We start from the raw sequence: 20,155 nt of genomic DNA on the forward strand, positions 1-20,155 counted from the left end.
GTAGTTGTGGCTCGTGGGCTCTAGAGCGCAGGCTCAGTATTTGTGGTGCACGGGCTTAGTTGCCTCACGGCATGTGGGATCTTACTGGACCAGGGAATGAACCTGTGTCGCCTGCATTGGCAGGCAGATTCTTAACCACTGTGCCACCAGGGAAGTCCCTCTTTTTTATTTTTAATGGCTGCATATTATTATTCCACTAAGTGGATAAACTGTAATATATTTAACCAATCCTTTATGGATGGATTTAGGTTGCTTCTAATCTTTGCCCGTTACAAACACTGCTGCAATAAATAACTTAGAACATAGGTCATTTGCCCTTATGTAAGCCTATCTGTAGCATAAATTCTTAGGAAAAAAACGTTAGATCAAAGGGTATGTGAATATATAATTTTTAAATAGATTTTATTTTTTAAGAGCACTTTTAGGTTCACAGCAAAATTGAGCTGGAAGTACTGAGTTACCATATCCCCTCCATGCACAGCCTCTGTCACTGTCAACATTCTGCACCAGAATGGTACATTTGTTAGAATCAATTAATCTGCATTGATACCTCATTATCATCCAAAGCCCATAGTTCACATTAGGGCTCACTCTTGGCATTGCACATTCTATGAGTTTTGATAAATAGATAATGACATGTATCTACAACTAGAGTATCATACAGAATAATTTCACTGCCTTAAAAATTATCTGTATTCTTCTATTCATCTCCCTTTGCTGTCTAAACCCTGGCAATCACTGATCTTTTTTTACTGTTTCCATAGTTTTGCCTTTTCCAGAATGTCATATAGTTGGAATTACACAGTACATAGTCTTTTCAGATTGACTTCTTTTACTCATTAATATACATTTAACATTCCTCCATGTCTTTTCTTGGCTTGATAGAATATTTGTTTTTATCACTGAATAATATTCCATTGTTTGGATGTACCACTTACTAAGGACATTTTGGTTGTTTCCAAGTTTTAGCAATCATGCTATAAATATCCGTGTGCAGGTTTGTGTGCAAACATGTTTTCACCTCCTTTGGGTAAATACCTAGGAGCACAGTTGCTGGATTGTATGGTAGGACTATGTTTGGTTTTGTAAGAAACTGCCAAACTATCATCCAAAGTGGGTGCACCAATTTACATTCTCACCAGCAATGAATGAGAGTTTCTGTTGTTCCACATTCTTGTCAGCATTTGGTGTTGTCAGTGTTTCAGATTTTGGTCATATCGTTAGGTGTGTCGTGGTATCTCATTGTTTTAATTTGCAATTCTCCAATGACATATGATGTTGAGCATCTTTTCATATGCTTATTTGTATGTCAGAAGATATATCTGTATATTTGAACAGGTGTCTGTTGAGACCTTTTGCCCATTTTCATATCGAGTTGTTCATTTTCTTATTGTTAAGTTTTAAAAGTTCTTTGTATAGGTTTGGTTAACAGTTCTTTATCAGATGTGTCTTTTACAAATATCGTCTCCCAGTCTGTGACTTGTGTCCTCATTCTCTTGATATAATTTTGATAGATGTTCTCAAATTACTCTGTTAAAGTTGGTACCAATTTATACTTTCACCCGTAATGTGTGAGAGTAAATGTTTCCTCTATGACTCAATGTATTATCAATTTATTTGTGATTTTTTTTCCAGTCTGATAGGTAAAAAATAGTATCTTACTGTAGTTTTAATTTCCATGTACTTTGTTAGAGAGAGACTGGGTATCTTTTAGTATGTTTATGTGCCATTTGTATTTTCTTTTTTAAAAAAAATTTTTATTTTTGGTTGCGTTGGGTCTTTGTTGTTGTATGCAGGCTTTCTCTAGTTGCAGTGAGCAGGGGCTACTCTTCATTGTGGTGCGTGGGCTTCTCATTGTGGTGGCTTCTCTTGTTGCAGAGCATGGGCTCTAGGCACGCAGGCTTCAGTAGTTGTGGTGTGCGGGCTCAGTAGTTGTGGCTCACGGGCTTTGCTGCTGCGTGGCATGTGGGATCTTTCCATACCAGGGCTCGAACCCGTGTCCCCTGCATTGGCAGGCAGATTTTTAACCCCTGCACCACCAGGGAAATCCTGTATTTTCTTTTATATGAACTGTTTGTATTTTTTGTTCATTTTTCTGTTAGGATTGGTTCTTATATTGCTGTGGATGGTGAGACTAAGGATAAACAAATCCTATGGGCCAGTTTAGAGCGGAGCTCAGTATTCTCAAAAATATCCTCTCTATACTCTTCATTTTTGCCCAGTTCTTTGCCTCTTGGATCCATTCACTGCCAGCATCATCTGTGGCTCAAGGTCCTGAATTTTCAGTGACTCTGTTTCTGCTGTTTTGACTGATGTTATGGTTGTTCCACATTTGATACTGAGTGTGAGTTTCACCCAACTTGAATACTCCCTTCTTTCCTAGGATTACCACTCTGGGAAATCCCATTCTTCTTAGTCAGCAATACCTTAAGGTCTTGTAAATATATAATCCTTTTACTGATAACATGCCAACTGTGATCATGAAATAGCACAGTTACTCATCTTTATAAGTATTTTGAAATTCCCTTTAACTCAATCTTACTGCCATTGTTACAATGGGGTCACTGTTATGTCACAGTATCTCTGATGTCCAGTGTGTCATGCAGGTAGAAAGTGTGACATACAGGACAGGAAACAGATCTAATTCAGTTTGGAGCTCTTTCACTTATCTATCAATCCATCTATCACCCATCAATCCACCCATCCATCCACTGTTCATCCATCCATCCATCTGTCCATCCATCCATCCACCCACCCATCCTGTGATTGCTCTTATTTGAAAGAGGATCAAAAAATACCTCCACACCCATGTCCATAGCAGCATTTGTCACAATGGCTGAAAGGTGAAAGCAACCCAAATGTCCATTAGTGAATGAATGGATAAACAAAATGTGGTCTATTTACATAATGGAATGATTCAGCCTTTAAAAGGAAGGTTATTCTTTTTAAAACATCTTTATTGGAGTATAATTGCTTTACAGTGGTGTGTTAGTTTCTGCTTCTGCTTTATAGCAAAGTGAATCAGCTATACATATATGTATATCCTCATATCTCCTCCCTCTTGCGTCTCCCTCGCATTCTCACTATCCCAGCCCTCTAAGTAGTCACAAAGCACCGAGCTGATCTCCCTGTGCTATGTGGCTGCTTCCCACTAGCTATCTATTTTACATTTGGTAGTGTATATAAGTCCATGCCACTCTCTCACTTCGTCCCAGCTTACCCTTCCCCCTCCCTATATCCTCAAGTCCATTCTCTATGTCTGCGTCTTTATTCCTCTCCTGCCCCTAGGTTCTTCCTTACCTTTTTTTTTTTTTTAGATTCCATATATCTGTGTTAGCATATAGTATTTGTTTTTCTCTTTCTGACTTACTTTACTCTCTATGACAGACTCTAGGTCCATCCACCTCACTACAAATAACTCAATTTCGTTTCTTTAATGGATGAGTAATATTCCACTGTATATATGTGCCACATCTTCTTTATCCATTCATCTGTCGATGGACACTTAGATTGCTTCTATGTCCTGGTTATTGTAAATAGAGCTGCAATGAACATTGTGGTACATGATTTGTCTCATCTTTGATGATGGTCTGTTTCCCCTACTGGGCTGGAAGCCCTGTGAGGAAGGTAAGAGCCCTGTGAGTCTTGTTCACAGCTGTATCCCTAGAGTCATCGCACATGACCTGGCACATAGAAGCCACTCTTTTGTTGTAAGAGTGAATGAATGAATGAATGCCTTTTATGGTCTCTCCTTGGCTGCCACCCATCCCTTTCCTTCTCTGGCCACCTATGTTCTGCTGTCCTAGAAAGATCAAAGAACAGCTTTGTCCCTCCTTTGAGGTCCTTTAGCACTTCCAAGCCTTCCTCCCACTCACGCTTTGGATTTGCTCATTTCCACAGACTTCACTTTTAGAACCGGGCATGGGCTGGCAGCCTGCAGCTGGTGGTTAAAGCTGTGGGTGGGCTCACTCCCAGACCAGACTGGAAGTTCCCTGAGGGCAGGGACTCTGCTTGGCACAGAGTCAGGTGAAAAAGCTTTGCTGAATGTGGGAACCAATGGACACAGATGGAAGGCAAGCTGCTCCAAGCTGTGGCTGACTGCTGAGCTGTAGGTCATGGGAGGCATCCATGGTGAAGAGCCCCTGCTTCCAAGATCCCCAAATGGGGAATTTCTTCTTCCTGTGGGCAGGTGTTATGATGGGCCCTTATACAATTTACAGTCCTGGGGGATGGATGGGGGAAGTGGGGACAAACAAGCACTGAAGAGGAAGGAGGGCAGTGGCCCTCAGAGGCAGCAAGGTGCAAAGGAATGGGCTGCTTGACTTTAAGTAGTGGATGGATGTCTGGTGGTGGGCAGGGAGGGCCTGAGGCAGAATAGCATCCTGGCGGGTTTGGATGGTCCTTCCCCCTCCCTCACCTCATCACCTAGCAAGGGTCCCCTCTCCAAAGTGGCTGCTCTGGGGCCTCCAGCACCAGCCCCTGAGAACATCCCAACCCTCCTCTGAACTAGGCCTGCCTTGGTCTGGGATGCGTGGTCACCTCTGTCACTGGCTCACTGTGTGACCTTTGGTGAGTTGTGCCTCTTCTCACAGTCATCTCTGTTCTGAGCCTTGACTTCCAAATTAGACATGTGTTTCCAGATGGGTAGGCTGAGCCCCCAGAAAGGGCTAGGGTTTGATGAGTTCCTTGGAAGGGATTCTGTAATATATTTCCTCCCTCCCACCTGCCTTGGAAGGGCCCCAAATAACATTACTGGGTGAGGCACAGGGCAAGGAAATAGCTCCCAGGGGGATCCTTTTCCCCAGTCTCAGTTCCTTCTTCCTTATAGCTGGGGTAGCAGTGCCCCTGGGTGCTGCAGGCTGTAGAGGGAGAGGCAGAAAGGTGGATGGGTGAGTGGTCAAGATACTGCCATCATGCTGAATTTTCTTCCAGCAACATCCAGCAACTTCTGGTTCTCACCAGAATGTTCTCCATGGAGACCAAGAACTTGGCTGATTCCTGGAACAGTACCGCACTCATTTTACACATGGAGAAGCCAGGTCCACAGAGAACACAAGACTGGTCCAACAGCAGGTGGCAGGTGATCTGAAGCTTCTAGGCCCCCAGCACCAGGAAGCCTGGCTCCTCAATGGAGCCGCTGGAGCCCTGGCCTGGGTGTTGCCACACAGCAGCCCAGGCGAGGCTGCCCTGTGCCCGGTGCGGGTGCGGGTGCACAGTGGGCCTTTGTGCTAGGAGGGCACCACCCCCTGGCCGGCCCCACCCACCTTGAGGGAGAGTGCTTATCTACCCGCCCACCTCCCCGCCAAAGCTCTACCAGCTCCTCCTCGTTGTGCACTCAGAGCTGCTCCCCGACGGCGCAGCGCTGGGGCTCCTGCAAGACAGCACTGCTGCCAGACTTCACGGGTCCCCTCCCCGGGACTGATCATTAACCCGGAGACCATATAAGGAGCGAGCGGCCTGGCCTGGAGGGACGCATTGCGGCCGCCGTCATGGACAGTAGCACCTGGAGCCCCGCGACCACTGCCACTGCCGAGCCCCTCAAGGCCTACGAGCGCATCCGCAATGCGGCCGACATCTCTGTCATCGTTGTCTACTTCGTGGTGGTGATGGCTGTCGGGCTGTGGGTATGTAGGGGTCCTGAAACGCGGGCTGAGGGGGCAAGGGCCAAGGGGAGGGAGGAGGGGGCACACGGAGGAGCCACCGCCTTGGTGAACTGCAAGGAGGGGAAGGTGGGCTGAAGGGTGTGTGGAGCCGAGTGGAAATGATTTGGAAATGTTTGAGAGGAGTTCAGGGGGCACCGTGTGAGGTGAGGGGCCAAGCAAGGGTGAGCAGAAATGGGGGTGCTGGCCAGTGCCTGAGGAGGCTCCCCCACCCCGGCTCTGTGAGCAGAGAAGGAGAGTGAGAGATTGGAGAGGCTGGGGGCTGGGGGTGTGAGGGGCAGGAGAGGACCAGCTGGTAGCTGCAGGAAGGATCCCAGGGCTTGGGAAATGAGCCCCAGGAAGGTGATGACTGTCCTGCCTCTTAGTCATCCAGTTTCAGAGGGGAAAGAAGCAGGGTAGATCCGGAAGGACACCAGCCTCTGCCAGCTGCAGGTGCTTTGGGGCAACCCAAGGCAGAGGGGCTGCCCTGCGTCCCCCACCTGGGAGAGGTCTTGTGCCCTGGGATCTAGGGGCTGGAGTGAGTGAGAGCTGAAAAGCTGGGCCCAGGAAGAGGAGGAGGAGGAGGAAGACTGGAGGGTGGCCTGGTGCTGGGGAGAGGGAAATGTGTGTGGCTCCTTTTTGGGACTATGGGGACACACCAAACCAGAGAAACTTGTTCTTAGCAGTCTTGAACTTGGAAATTTCACTTGTGACAGACGCCGGCACACCTAGCAACTGGAAGAGAGGTATTTTTAAGTGTGAACATATTCCAGTCACTCTCAAAGGCTTTCATGGGGGACCGCAGGCCAGGAGGCTGAGGTGCTAGCAGGTGGTTGAAGTCATTTGACTTAGAGCAGAGGAGGGTGGGCATTAACCCCTTCATGGCCAAGAGGTTTTTTTTAGAGATAAAAGGAAGTGTTGATTTTTAAAAAGAAAAAATAATTGTAGAAACCAGATGTGACTGAAAGCCTAAAGTGTCACAAGGAATCTGTGTGGCTGATTCTTGCTCAGTACTCTCAGCTTCCCAGACATGGTGGAAAGTCCAGCCAGGAGCCAGGGTTCTCAGGTTTAGCACTGGCTGTGACACATGCCAGCCTTGAGATGTTGGTAACCCCACTCAGTCTCAGTTTATTCAAATGTGCAATGGGTACAATCTTACCTGTTCTTATGACACCCCACGTGGCTGTGAGGATCTGCAGAGATGTATCTGAAAGCTCCTTATGGACTCTAGGAGTCTTCAGAATGACCTTCAGAATGGTCTTTCCCTGACCAACTTTCAGAGCCTGATTCCTTGGAATTTTTTTTTGTTTCAGCCCTAGCTACCTCCTCGCTCCTTGGGGCTGTTGGTCCCCTTGCTATTCCCAGAAAAACCACTACAGAGGCCCTAAGACTATGACCTATGGAAGGCTCCCTGCCAGGAGTCCAGAAAGATCTGAGCCATGCTCTCCTTGGCACTGCCTAGGGCACAGGGGGCTCAACAAATCTGTGTTAATTGTCTATCAAATATAGGTTCCTGCCTCCGTCTTCTGAGCTTCAAGGAAGTAAGGAATGTGGAAGTGTTTCAGAAAGTGAAGTGGGTTGAAGAAAGTGCAAGTATATGGGGGATGGGGGTGATCCTCTTGGCTGGCAAGGTTACTCCGTTCTAGTTTTCTATTAAATTTTTGACACTTCCTCCCCAGGCCATGTTTTCCACTAATCGTGGGACTGTTGGAGGCTTCTTCCTGGCAGGACGAAGTATGGTATGGTGGCCGGTAAGTTTTCTCTGAAATACTATTTGCTGAACCATTCCCCATAGGAGGCCATTTTCTTGTTGGCTTTGGGTGATGGTTATTCTTTCTTCTTGCCTTAGATCCCTGACAATGGGTCATCTGCTTTCCAGGTCTCTGGGCACCCTTAATCTCTTGCAGTAAGGGAATAGCCTTTAAATAAATAACACTGGGAAGTTTTTCAAGGGATAAACAGAGGAAAGACTTCACAAGGAGGACAGCGTGGAGAAGCAAAAAGAGCACACAGTCCGAGGTGATCTTGGGCAAGTCTGAGATTCCACTTCTCTTTCTATAAAATGGAAGTTGGTAATATTTACCTTCCAGGAGTATGATGAGAAGTGGAGACTGCTTGTGGGGTGGAAACTCAATAAATAGTAGCTCTTTTGCTACCTTTTTGCTACTTTAAGGCCCACAGAGGAGAGACTTTATCTCTCCTACCTCAGGAGCCTAACACAGTGCCTGATACACAGGAGGCCCTCAATAAACATTTGTAGAGTGGCTGGAGAAGGAGCCCCCTACTGTCCCCAGTTACAGTTTTCCTCATCTCTTGGTGGATTTTGTATTTTGTATAAACGTGAGGTGTTTTCCCTGACACTTGCACATAGGCAGAAGTATCCCAATCAAAGGACGTGTGCATGGGTGGAAAAGAAACTGGAAGGGCCCTTCCATCCTAACAGCACAGGGCTCTGCTGGGTTATCAGTCAGCCCAATGATTATTTCAATGCAGAGTTCTCATCGAAACTACTGGTTGACCAGATTGGCCAAATTGTGAAATTCTTTGGGCGTAAGATACAAGCAGGACTGACTGGTGAAAGGGGCAGGGGTAATGAAGTGTACATACAATGAGAAGAGAGCGACAGCTATGGAGGAAGAGAAGCAAGAAAGTGGAGACTGTCACTGTCGTATACACAGAAACAGAGGGAATGTAGGAGGAAATCATGCCACTTCCTGCACTTGGCCTTTGATCAGCTATTTGGGGATGGATTTTAATATTTGGCATCTTCACAGTTGCTAATGTTATCCCTGAAGTCATTTCTGCTTTACCCTTGGCCAAGAATACTGGGCAGATGCTGACTTCTGTGTTGGGTCCCTCATGATGGTCTCTCCTGACACATTTTATCTTCTCATGCTTTGGACTTTGGTGCTTTCCTAAAAGCTGGTGTTGGATAGGCAGCTCTGATCACAAAGTTCAAGGCAAGGTTGGAGTAGTTCCTCTAGAACTGCACTGTCCAATATGGTAGCCACTAATCACATTGGCTTTTTAAATTGAAATTAAAATAAGATAAATAATTTGTTTCCTCAGTCACACTAGCCATATTTCAAGTGCTTAATAGCTACATGTAGATGGTAGCCACCATATTGGACACTGCAGATCTAGAACATTTCCATCATTTTAGAAAGTTCTATTGGACAGTGCTGCTGTACAGATTTCACAGCCAAGACTGGTATGAAATCTCAGTGGACTTGAGATTTTCTGAATTAGAAAACTGAATAGGACCTTGAAGTTTACTTTAGTTGTTTGGAAACCAGTGTACCCCCACCCCATCTAATGCTTCAATGCCCCCAAGAGTAAGCCTGCCATCCAGGCTGTTTATCCAGCCTTGGTTTGCATCCTGACCTCTTTTCTCTTCCTTCCTCCCTCTTTAACAGGAAACTCATATCTCTTCATGTAAACGTTCTAGGGCTGATTTATTGGGGATAAGGCCTTAGCTTCCAATCTCTGGGTCTTGGAGAAGCCAACAAGAAGGCAGAGGCATGGGGCAGAACCACCTGTAGGAGATATACATTTTGGGCTAGGCCTGGGAACACATCACATCTTAACCAGTGAAGATGTCTTTCTTCCTGATGGCACCTGGGTTTGGATCTGGGCTGAGAGTTGGGTGATGAGAGGATTAGCCCCACCCAAAACAGATAAGGTTCAATGGTTCATGTGGGGTTTCCGGTGGGTGTTGTTTTCCTTACTCATGTCTCAGATTATTCTAACCAACAGAGAAACATGGCATCATTCCGCTTTTGTGCAGAAGTCCCTGCTTCCTTGATGAGGTTTAAATTTGACTTTTCTTCCTCCAACAACAGTTTCCATCTAAGGTTTCACGAGATTACGTTAATGGTTCATAAACCTGCCCATGTATCTGAGTCACCTGGATGTGCTTTCTAAAAATACAGATTCCTGAGTCTCACTCCAGACCTACTAGATGAAAAAACCTTGGAAGAGGGCCCCAAGAATCTGCATTTTAAAAAAAGCTTCCCAGGTGCTTTTGATGATCAGGCAGGCTTGATAATCACTGGTTTGGGTAGATTCTTCCCTATCTGGTCAGATTTACCGAGAATATCAACATTTATTAGGGATCCTGGCAAGGGGGATTCTTGAATGGGGATACAATGACCTCTAAGTCCCTCCCAACTCTGAAAATGTTCTAATTCTAGAAAATTCTAGAGTAGAATGAGTATGGGCTTTGAAGTCAGCTCATCTGACCTACCTCATTTACTAGTTGTATGACCTTGGGGAAGTCACTGAACTTCCCTGAGCTTCAGTTTCTCCCTCTATAAAATAGGAGAAGAATATGTACTTTGGAGGGTTCTTGTCAGGATTAAATGAGATTATGCATGTGCAGCACTCAACACTGTGCTTGGCAGGTGCTCAGTAAATGGGAACATTAACAAATGGAAGGAAGGTTAAGAGCGTCAGGGCATCTTACCCCTAAGATGCCCTGACGCTCTTAACCTTCCTTCCACTTGTTAATGTTCACAGACCTACTAGAGAATGGACTTGAGGATATGGGGAGGGGGAAGGGTAAGCTGTGACAAAATGCGAGAGTGGCATGGACATATATACACTACCAAACGTAAAATAGATAGCTAGTGGGAAGCAGCCGCATAGCACAGGGAGATCAGCTCGGTGCTTTGTGACCACCTAGAGGGGTGGGATAGGGAGGGTGGGAGGGAGGGAGACGCAAGAGGGAAGAGATGTGGGAACATATGTATATGTATAGCTGATTCACTTTGTTATAAAGCAGAAACTAACATACCATTGTAAAGCAATTATACTCCAATAAAGATGTTAAAAAAAAAGAAGTGTCAGGGCAACGCCCCAGCTGGCACTTGTCTGGTGCCCAGTAAATGGAAGCTAGCATTTATGTGAAGATATTGCTACCACATCACTTAAATTTAACTTTCACATTGTGTGAGTATATGAACACGATTTGTATGTAATTTATTTATACTACTGTAAGTCATCAATTCCAGCTACACATTGACCGCATTTTTACAGTTCTGAGATTGACTGTGTCTGACAGTTAGTGGCATGCCATACTTTAAGTGGCAATGTTTTTTCTTCTTCGTGCTCCGTGGTATGTCTTACAATAGTTGGTGTTTTTGATTCAGTAAAGTATGGTTATATTCTAAGGTAGTAGTTTTTATCTTTTATTTTTTTTACATCTTTATTGGAGTATAATTGCTTTACAATGTTGTGTTCGTTTCTGCTGTATAACAAAGTGAATCAGCTATATGTATACATATATCCTCATATCCCCTCCCTCTTGCATCTCCCTCCCACCCTCCCTATCCCACCCCTCTAGGTGGTCACAAAGCACTGAACTGATCTCCCTGTGTTATGCAGCTGCTTCCCACTAGCCATCTATTTTACATTTGGTAGTGTATATATGTCAGTGCTATTTCTCACTTCGTCCCAGCTTACCCGTCCCCCTCCCCGGTAGCAGTCTTTAAAAATATGTTCACTACAACTCTTAGACGCTGTTGAAATGCCTCAGGGGTTGCTCTCACTCTCCTTCCCAGCAACCCGTCTTTTATTTATTTTATATGAGGGGAATCTGCTAAGATTTTGTTTGAGGGCAAGGTTCTGCTGACTTACAAAATTTAAAAACTGCTAATTTAGAAGAAAAATAAGCATGATGATTTCCATTCTAAAATTTAAAATGATTTAAAAACTATTGTAGTACACACTTGAAAGAACAACAAGGTATGCAAGAAAATGCAAATCAAACTACTTTCTCTCCAAAATTGAAAAATAGTTTAAACTGCATCAAAACTATATTTCAGGGCTTCCCTGGTGGCGCAGTGGTTGGGAGTCCGCCTGCCGATGCGGGGGACATGGGTTCGTGCCCCGGTCCAGGAAGATCCCACATGCCGCGGAGCGGCTGGGCCCGTGAGCCATGGCCGCTGGGCCTGTGCGTCTGGAGCCTGTGCTCCACAGGGGGAGAGGCCCCAACGGTGAGAGGCCCGTGTACCGCAAAAAAACCCAAAAAACCAAAAAACAAAAAAAACAAAAAAACAAAAAACTATATTTCAGAAAGAATATATTTCTTTCTTTTTTTTTTAAATGGATACGGCTGCCTTCTGCAGTCCCCAAATTGGAACGTGTGGTTTGACCAGTTCAATTGCACTTCTGGGTGCAAAGGAGAGGCACGTGCGTGGAAAATATGGGGCACCCCCACAAGGTTTTAGGGACATTTGAGGGACCCACACCCTGGTGGGGAGGAGAGGTTTGGGGACTTCTCTTGGGTGGATGCGTGCCTCTCCCAGCCGTCCTTGTCCTGGCTCAGGCCATTGTGCTGATGTTGGCCAGGCTGGAGGGGATCCTTCTGGGTGGGCATTCAGAGAAAAATACCTGAATAGGTAGTGCAGATAATTGGGGCCTGCCAAGACATTCTGTATTTTCTTTCTTTCTTTTTTTTTTTTGGCCGCGGGACATGCGGGATCGTAGTTCCCTGACCAGGGATAGAACCTGTGTCCCCTGCAGTGGAAGCGCAGAGTCGTAACCACTGGACTGCCAGGGAATTCACAAAACTATGCTTCTAAATTTCCCTTTGGATTAAAATACAAAGTCAGTTTAAGCCTGTCATCGGTCTACAAGTTTATAACCAGAATATCTGTCCTCAAATGTGCTGGCCCAAGGAGGACATCACAGGGGCCACAGGCTCTTGGAGCTGACATTTCTCTCAGCCTCCAAGGGGACACTTTGCCTCCTTCATCTGCCTTTAGCCCTGTTGCTTTGTACTGTAGGATGCATGAGCAACCAGAGAAACTTCAGAAAGATAGTCCCAGGGGATTTTTAGGAGGAAAGGACTTGTATTGACCTTGGATTGATACACCTGAGGCCCCGAGGGCTTGGATAGTCACCCATGAGAAAAGCAGGTGGAAATCAGAGCTCATAAAATCTGAAAGAAGATTGGATAAAGGAGACGCCAGTTGGGGGGCATTCCTGGGGGCTTCAGTGACTTTGAATGCGGCAGTTGTGACCTGTAACAGGTGGAGATCCAGGCACTTTGGAAAAGGACCCCGTTCCTAAAAAGTTAATGAGGCCAAGAGGGAGAAATAGTTTGTGCTTGGCCTAGGGATAAAAGTGAGGGACCATTGGGAGGAGGAGCAAGGACTCCAGGGCTGGGTAAAGGAAGGTCAACTCACAAAGAGGGCCAGGCAGGGAGGGCCCCAGAAACCTGAGTCACATTGAGGCAAGCCAAGCCAACTGAGAAACATGAAACCTTGTGAGTGAAATGAAACCTTATGTAACTGTGGGCTGACACCATGGTTTGGTGCCTTTGATGAACAACTGCCTGGGTGCTGTGCTGTAATGATTCTTTGAAGATGTGGGAGACGTGAAAGCAGGAAAGTGAGCTTTGAAGGGGAAATTCTCCATGCCTTGGCTAGTGGCAGCAGAAATTACTTAGAGAGATAGAGCCCCAGGTACACAGCCCCACGGAGAACTTTTGTTTTGGAAGAGAGTTTGGTCACACCAGCCAGGACCGCTGGCAGAGCCAGGTCCACGGGAGCAGCGAGTACAATAGGGCTGAGCCAAGCCTTCAACAACCCCCAAGGCATTTTCAAACACTTCAGAAGTAAGTATTCTAAAGGGAGTGGGGACCTCACAAGGAGCCAGAGGACTTGCTTTGTCCTAGATTTGTGACGTCAGGCAAATCATCAGCCTCTCTGAGTCTCAGAGAGTCTTCTCAGTGTGGGAAACAGTAAGACTGAGATCTCAAAGCCTCTTCCAGGACTAAAATGCTGAGATTTCACACCACAGAGGAAGGAACAAGCATGGGGGAAATGGGTGTGTACATGCGAGCCAGTCCATTGCCAGTGGAAATGTGATGGCTGTGTGTCTCTCAATAGCCACAGTTTCTTTCCTTCCTTTACTATTAAAGAATCATCAGAGAGGAGTATATCACAGTGGTTTAGGTCACGGGTTGACAAACTTTCTTTGCAGAGGCCCACAAAGTAAATATCTCTGTCACAACTACTAAACTCTGCTGCTGTAGCGTGAAAGCAGCCATGGACAATACATAGATAGATGGGCATGGCTGTGTTCCAGTAAAACTCTATTTATAAAAACAGGAGGATGGCCAGATTGGGCCCGTAGACTCTAGTTTGTTGACCTCTTGTTCAGGTCTGGGCCAGGCTGCTTGTGTTCAAATGCAGCCTCTGCCCCTTACTAGCTGTGTGACCCTGTTTGAGTTATTAAGCATCTGTGTGCCTTACATTTGTTTTCTTATAACAGAGATAACAGTACTTACTTGAGGTTGTTTTCAGGATGCACACTCAGTCTCAGAACAGAACCTGGCACACAAACTCTCAGGTTTAGCTCTTGTTCTTTTTTCAATCATCTATCTGATTGAATCCTCAGTGATCCAGCAAGAATGACGATTAACCCCATGGGTTGACCAAGTTCACACAAGATAACAGTAGAGCTAGGGTTCTTCCTGTTCTTCTGGTTACTCAGGTCTCTTTTTCTTTATCCTTTGAGATGGAAATTTATGAGATCTATAGGTACAGTCTACAGGTTTATCTGAAAACCAAGACAATCTTTCATTTAGGTTTGACCAGAGACCCTGATGGAAATTTTCTCTGAGGAAAGAGGACAGCTTCTCATACTTCTTAGACTCTTTTGAGTAAAATGTATCTGATTAAGTCTCTAAAACCTAATGATCAGATCAAAGTTCAGTCACTTAGGATGTTACTGGAGTGGCCACTGGGAGGCCTGGAACAGCCTGGCAGGCCTAAGACCTAAGTGAGAACTCATGAATGAGAAAGGAAGAGCAGGAACAAGGCGAATAGACATAGGAGAGGCAGAGAGCTCACCAAGGGAGCAAGGGTTGGGAAGATGTGAGATGGGAGACAGACAAGTACTTGACCTTCATAAGCCCGGGTGGAAGTGACTGCCAAGTCCAGGTGGCCCTGTCTTCCTGCTCTGATTGCATGTAGCTGTGTGTGCTTTCATTTGTCCCAAGGTTGAGCCTGTGTTTTTCTTAATCTTTTTTTTTTTTTTAACATCTCTTCCACCACCTAGTCCAGGGCCTTGCATCTAGTATGTGCTGAATTAAAGGAATAAGAGGGATAAGAGGGATATGTCCCCAGACCCTCATACTGGATCCCTTTGTTGATGTCACCTGAGCCTTCAGCCTGCATTCTGCTCTCTGGTGCAGTGACTACACTGTGTAGGTGGTGGAAAGAATTCAGGAGGTTAGGAGGGTGCTGAGTCCAATTGAAAGGCTGCTTCCAGCAGTGCTCCACATTTCTGTTCCTATGTACACAGAACATTTTTTTCCTTTAGGTTTTTTTTTTTCTTGGCTTATGGTAGTAAAACTGGAAAACCAAGCCTGGCCCTAATCAGGGTGCCTGATTTCAGCCCAGATTGGACTCCTTGGTAAAGTCTGGTGTGGCCATGCTTCCTCACTATCTCAAACATTTGGTTTCTCTCAGTTTAAGTCAAGATTTTGCAAACCTTGTCAGTTCCCATATATCTGTGTCTCCTTTGTGGTGAGAGTTTTTTGCTTAGCATGCCAGTGACTGCCTTACTCTCGAAGGACCAGTTCTTTCTATTCCTCCTCCTCTTTCTTCTCTTCCTTCTCCTCCTCTTCCTCCCCTCTGCTTTCCTCCTCCTCTTGCTCTTTCCCCCTCATCCTTCCCTCTCTCTCTTTGGTGGACCCATTTCCCTCCAATTCTTCAAGGCTTGGTTTCCTTTGAGGAGTTTCTCTGATTCATGCACAGGCACTCACCATTCCATGTATCCTTTGTGTTCCGCGGCCTCAGTTGACTGTGTGTAGCCAAGTTCCTGTCATCTAGTTTGTACCTAAGCTCCTGGCTTCTCCTTTCCCTCTGGCTGTCTTCCCAGCATTCTCTAACACACTAGCACTTCTGCCAACAGAGAAAGGGAAAAGTAAGTTATAATCAGTATCTCTAGTTGGTTGAGGTCAGAAGAGTGCTGAAACTATCAGCCATGATGAAGTCTTTGGATTGTTCATGTTAGAAATGTGTCTGGGCTTTCCCTGTCTACTAGTGGCATGGCACATTTTGAGTTGGCTACAGCTATATGTTTGTTTTGGATGAACTGTATGCAAGGGAGGTGATTTGGAGTTGGGGTTAAGAGCACAGGCTCTGGATCCAGGCTGCCTTGGTCTTAACCCCAGTTCCATCCATTCCTATCTCTGTGGCCTTGGCTGAGTTACTTACCCTCTCCTGACTCAGTTTCCTCAACTTCAAAATAGAGGTCATAGCACCTACCTCACAGGGTTGTTTTGAGGATTAAAGTAGTTAATACATGTAAATCTCTTAGAATAGTATACAGTTAGTACTACCCAAGTTGGACATTCTTATCATCATCATCATAATTGTCCTTATTATTGTATCTCATCTCCAGATCCTTCTTCTTTTTATTTATTTATTTATTTAGCTGCTCCAGGTCTTAGTTGCGGCACGCGGGATCTTCACTGCTGCAGGCGGGATCTTCATTGAGGCATGCGGGATCTTTAGTTGCAGCACGCGAACTCTTAGTTGCAGCATGTGGGATCTAGTTCCCTGACAAGGGATCTAACCCAGGCCTCCTGCATTGGGGGTGTGGAGCCTTAGCCACTGGGCCACCAGGGAAGTCCCCAGATGCTCCTTCTTAAACTGTGAATTCAATCATTTATCCATATATGCATTGCTATTATTTCATTCTACATTTACATATTGATTACCTTCTATGTGCCACATTCTGTGTTAGGTGCTGGCATATATTTGTGTGTGTGTGTGTGTGTGTGTGTGTGTGTGTGTGTGACACACATTCTTACAAAATGTATCTGAAATTACAAATAGTGGTGAGGGTTAAGAAGGAAATGTGTTTGAATCTTTATGTACATAAGAGGATCAGGGAAGGCCTTTCTGAGGATTGGGCATTTAGGTTGAGCTCTGAAAGATGAGAAGGAGGCAGCCATGTGAAGACTGGGGGAAGAGCGATCCAAGCAGAAGGAACAGAATTGTCAAAGGCCTGAGGTGAGGAGGAGCTTGGGATACTTGGGAACTGAAAGAGGACCAGCATAGGGGAGAGACCATGCATATTGATCAGGTCCTTCAGGTGAGCGACCCTGAGTTGTTGATGATCCCAAGGATGAGCCCGTCTGAGCTGGTGAGAGGGTTGGTCTTCAGCCTCCTTGACCTATAAATGCCAACAGAAGAACTCACCCCCCCTTTTGTGCCAACAGCCTGTGGGAAGATGCCAGCTTTGGCAGTGGTTTCCTGATTTCACGCCCCTTTGGTTGTTGGGGCAAAGAGAGAGTTCATGAAGAAAATAAGTGAAAGGCCACCATTGTCCATTATGAGCTGACATAGGGTAAACAGAGATTATGATGACTCTGGAGAACGCCTGTGTCTAAATATTTACGAGTCTCCAAAATTAAATAGCCTGAATATGTAAGCCCCACCTTCTCTTCTGTCCCAATCCAGGAAATGTCATCCCTACAAGATGGCAAGGGTCAAAGATTAAACCTTTTCAAACTTCCCCTGTGAAAAGATTCCTTACTAAGGGAACCAAGATGTTAATTAATTAATTAATCAATTTATTTATTTTTAGTTTGGAAAATAGAGTCACTTTTTATTAATACATGTTATTTTTTGTTAACATATAATAAGTCTATTATTGTTATTTTAAATGATTTCACAAATACATATTCTTTCAATTTCTCATTTTATATCTCCAATATAAATATAGATAGATATAATCCTCATAAACTCTTTGGAGTCTTTAAAATTATTTTATTTTATTTTTTTGAATTTTATTCTATTTTTTTTTTTATACAGCATGTTCTTATTAGTTATCTATTTTATACATACTGGTCTATATATGTCAATCCCAATCTCCCAATTCATCCCACCACCACCACCTGCCCCAAGATGTTAATTTAGATTAAAGACCAGTTCCCCAGAGGATGAGGGAAGTATCGAAATACAAGTGTGATGCAGACACACACATGCTGTTCCTGAACTTACAATGAGTCAATGAGGTGGGCTGGGGGGTCTGACTGCATTGTGCCCCTTCAGGGAAGTTCAGAAGGGAATGTCTGGGGAGGAAGGGGGAAAGACAGTGTGGTGCTCTGGCCTCTTCTTCTGTCCCTTGGACAGAAGTCACATTGGGCTGTGGGACCTTGGGCAAATCACGTCACTGCTCTTGTCCTCAGACTGCTTACCTGTAAAATGAAGATGAGAACAATATGCACTTCACAGACTGTTGTGAGCATGATCAGATAAGGTGAATGAAGTGCCTGGCCCAACACTTGGCCTCCAAGGAGGCACTGTAAGTTAGTCATCCTCTCTCCCTTTCTTATTCTCCTAGGACGGAGCTCTCAAAGTGTGGTATCCGCAGCAGCAGCAGCAAAAAAAAACAAAAAACAAACTTGGGTTCTTGTTAGAAATGCAAAATTTCCAACCCCAACCTCGACCAGTGTATCAGAAACTTGAGGGAATGGGGCTTAGCCATCTGTGGTTTAGCAAATCTTCCAGGTGATTCTGACTAGGGTTGCCAGATTTAGCAAATAAAAATACTGGCTGGCCAGTTAACTCTGAATTTCAGACAGTGAATGATTTTTTAGTATAAGTATGTATCACGCAATATTGGCACATACTTTTACTAAAAAATGTATTCTTTTATCTGAAATTCAGATTTAAGTGGACATCCTGTATTTTGAGTCTAGATTGTGGTGCATGCCAAAGTTTGAGAACCACTGTCTGAGGATATCTCAAGGGAGGCATCCAGCACAGCCCAGAGTAGTGGAGAGGAGGCCCTGAGATATCCTGGTAGCATTCCTTAAAGGAAAGACAGAAGCTGAGAACAGGAAGCCATCTCCAGAGCTCTGGACATTCTGGGTGTTATATGATCCATTAACAAAGAAAGTGATTCCCCGAAATTAGCTGAGTGCATTTTCCATTTGAGCTATGAAGATCTTGCTCCCTCCAAGAGAAAATGACCACTCTGTCTAAGGAAATTCAGGGAACTCCATCAAAACATGGGCTATGTAAAAGCATCATTAATATTTCTTCTGAAGAGTATGGCTTTGTGGGGTAAAACTTTCCTAAAGATTTCTCATGTGTCACTTCATTTAAGCCAGAGAACACCCTTGTGAAATAGGCTAAGAAGGATTCTTATCCTCAGTTTATAGTGGAGAAAACTGAGGCTCAGGGTAGTAATATGACCTGTTCAAGGTCACATAATTTGTCCTGGCAGAGCCAAGAATTTTTTTTCTTTGGCCACACTGCATGGCTTGTGGGATCTTAGTTCCCCTACCAGGGATTGAACCTGGGCCCTCGGCAGTGAGAGCGCAGAGTCCTAACCACTGGACCAAGATTAGAACTGGGTGGGAAGCCTCTCAGTGTGCTCAATAGGAGGGGAAGAAGGTGGGGTGGGGGGCAGGCACACCGTTTAACTGTGCTTTCAAGGCATATACAGGGCACTCTTTTTTCAATCCAGTGGCTACCTCTGATGGTAAAGCTAGAAACACACACAGAACCAGTGTCTGTTGCTTTAGGCAATTCTTGACTCTTCAGCTCGTGGTCCTGAGTGTTCACATACTATCTTACTTTGCTAAGGGTGCGGAAGTAAAGAAAAAATGAATGTGTAAACTTGAATCACTTTCTTCCTCTGGGCTTTAATTTTGTTTTCACTTGAAAGAATAGGGTTGACCTTAATTATTTCCAAGGTAATCCCTGCTCTAACATCAGATGACTGAGTGTTGGCAAGTAATAGGCTTTCCCATATATTTCCTATTTTCTATTTTATGTCATATAAAACATAATTTTCAATTAGCATTCAATGATATTTTCATGTCTTTTTCTACAACCCCAAAAACAAATACATAACTTCCTTGCATGCTTTGTTCTAAGACTTCAGGCTCTACAAGTTAATCTGAGACCACCCTGGAATTGTTGCCCTTTATTGTTAAAGGTATTAAAGAACTGTGTTCTGATTATAAAATTACACAAACTCATTGTGGGAAATTTAGAAAAATATAAAAACACACTTAGTGTTTTCTTTTCCAGAGATAATCACTGTTTAATTTGGATATCTCTATCTCTATATCTATCTATCTATCTTTAAAAATTTGGGGATCATATGGTATATCTCTGTATGTTTTTTTATTTGACATTTTTGTCACAATCATCTCCTCATAACAAATTCTTCAAAGCTATAATTTTAAAGGCAATGTAATATTTCATCCTAAGTATGTACCTTAATTTATCCAGTGGTTTTCCTATTGTTAGTCATTGATGTTGTTTCCAACTTTCCTGTATTGTAAATAAGGTAGCATTGAACATACTAAGAAAATCCTTACGTATAAGTCTTTCTCTGCATCTCTGATAATTTCTTAAGATAGAATACTAAAAGTAGGATTGTATGGTGGAAGGAGATGATCTTTGGATTTGTGCCAACAAACTGCTTTCCAGAATTACATTTCTATCAGAACTATGTGGGAGAGACTATTTACT

The 20,155-nt window shown here is 44.4% G+C and overlaps 1 protein-coding gene across 2 annotated transcripts in view; it reads left to right on the forward strand.

The window, feature by feature from the left end:
• The first annotated feature begins 5,478 nt into the window (after nt 1-5,478).
• SLC5A1 (solute carrier family 5 member 1) overlaps nt 5,479-20,155 on the forward strand; it is a 53,673-nt gene continuing 38,996 nt past the window's right edge. Inside the window, exons 1-2 of one of the 2 annotated variants that reach the window (XM_024768030.1) lie at nt 5,479-5,624; nt 7,319-7,390. In XM_024768030.1, coding sequence (XP_024623798.1) covers nt 5,490-5,624; nt 7,319-7,390 — 207 coding nt within the window. In that variant the 5' untranslated portion in view covers nt 5,479-5,489. Of the gene's footprint in view, nt 5,625-7,165; nt 7,233-7,318; nt 7,391-20,155 lie in introns of those variants that run through there. The other variant, XM_024768032.1, reaches the window with a different exon arrangement.

The sequence above is a fragment of the Neophocaena asiaeorientalis genome, unplaced genomic scaffold (genome assembly GCF_003031525.2).
Source record: "Neophocaena asiaeorientalis asiaeorientalis breed wild unplaced genomic scaffold, Neophocaena_asiaeorientalis_V1.1 scaffold828, whole genome shotgun sequence".
In the NCBI taxonomy this organism is placed as follows: Eukaryota; Metazoa; Chordata; class Mammalia; order Artiodactyla; family Phocoenidae; genus Neophocaena; species Neophocaena asiaeorientalis.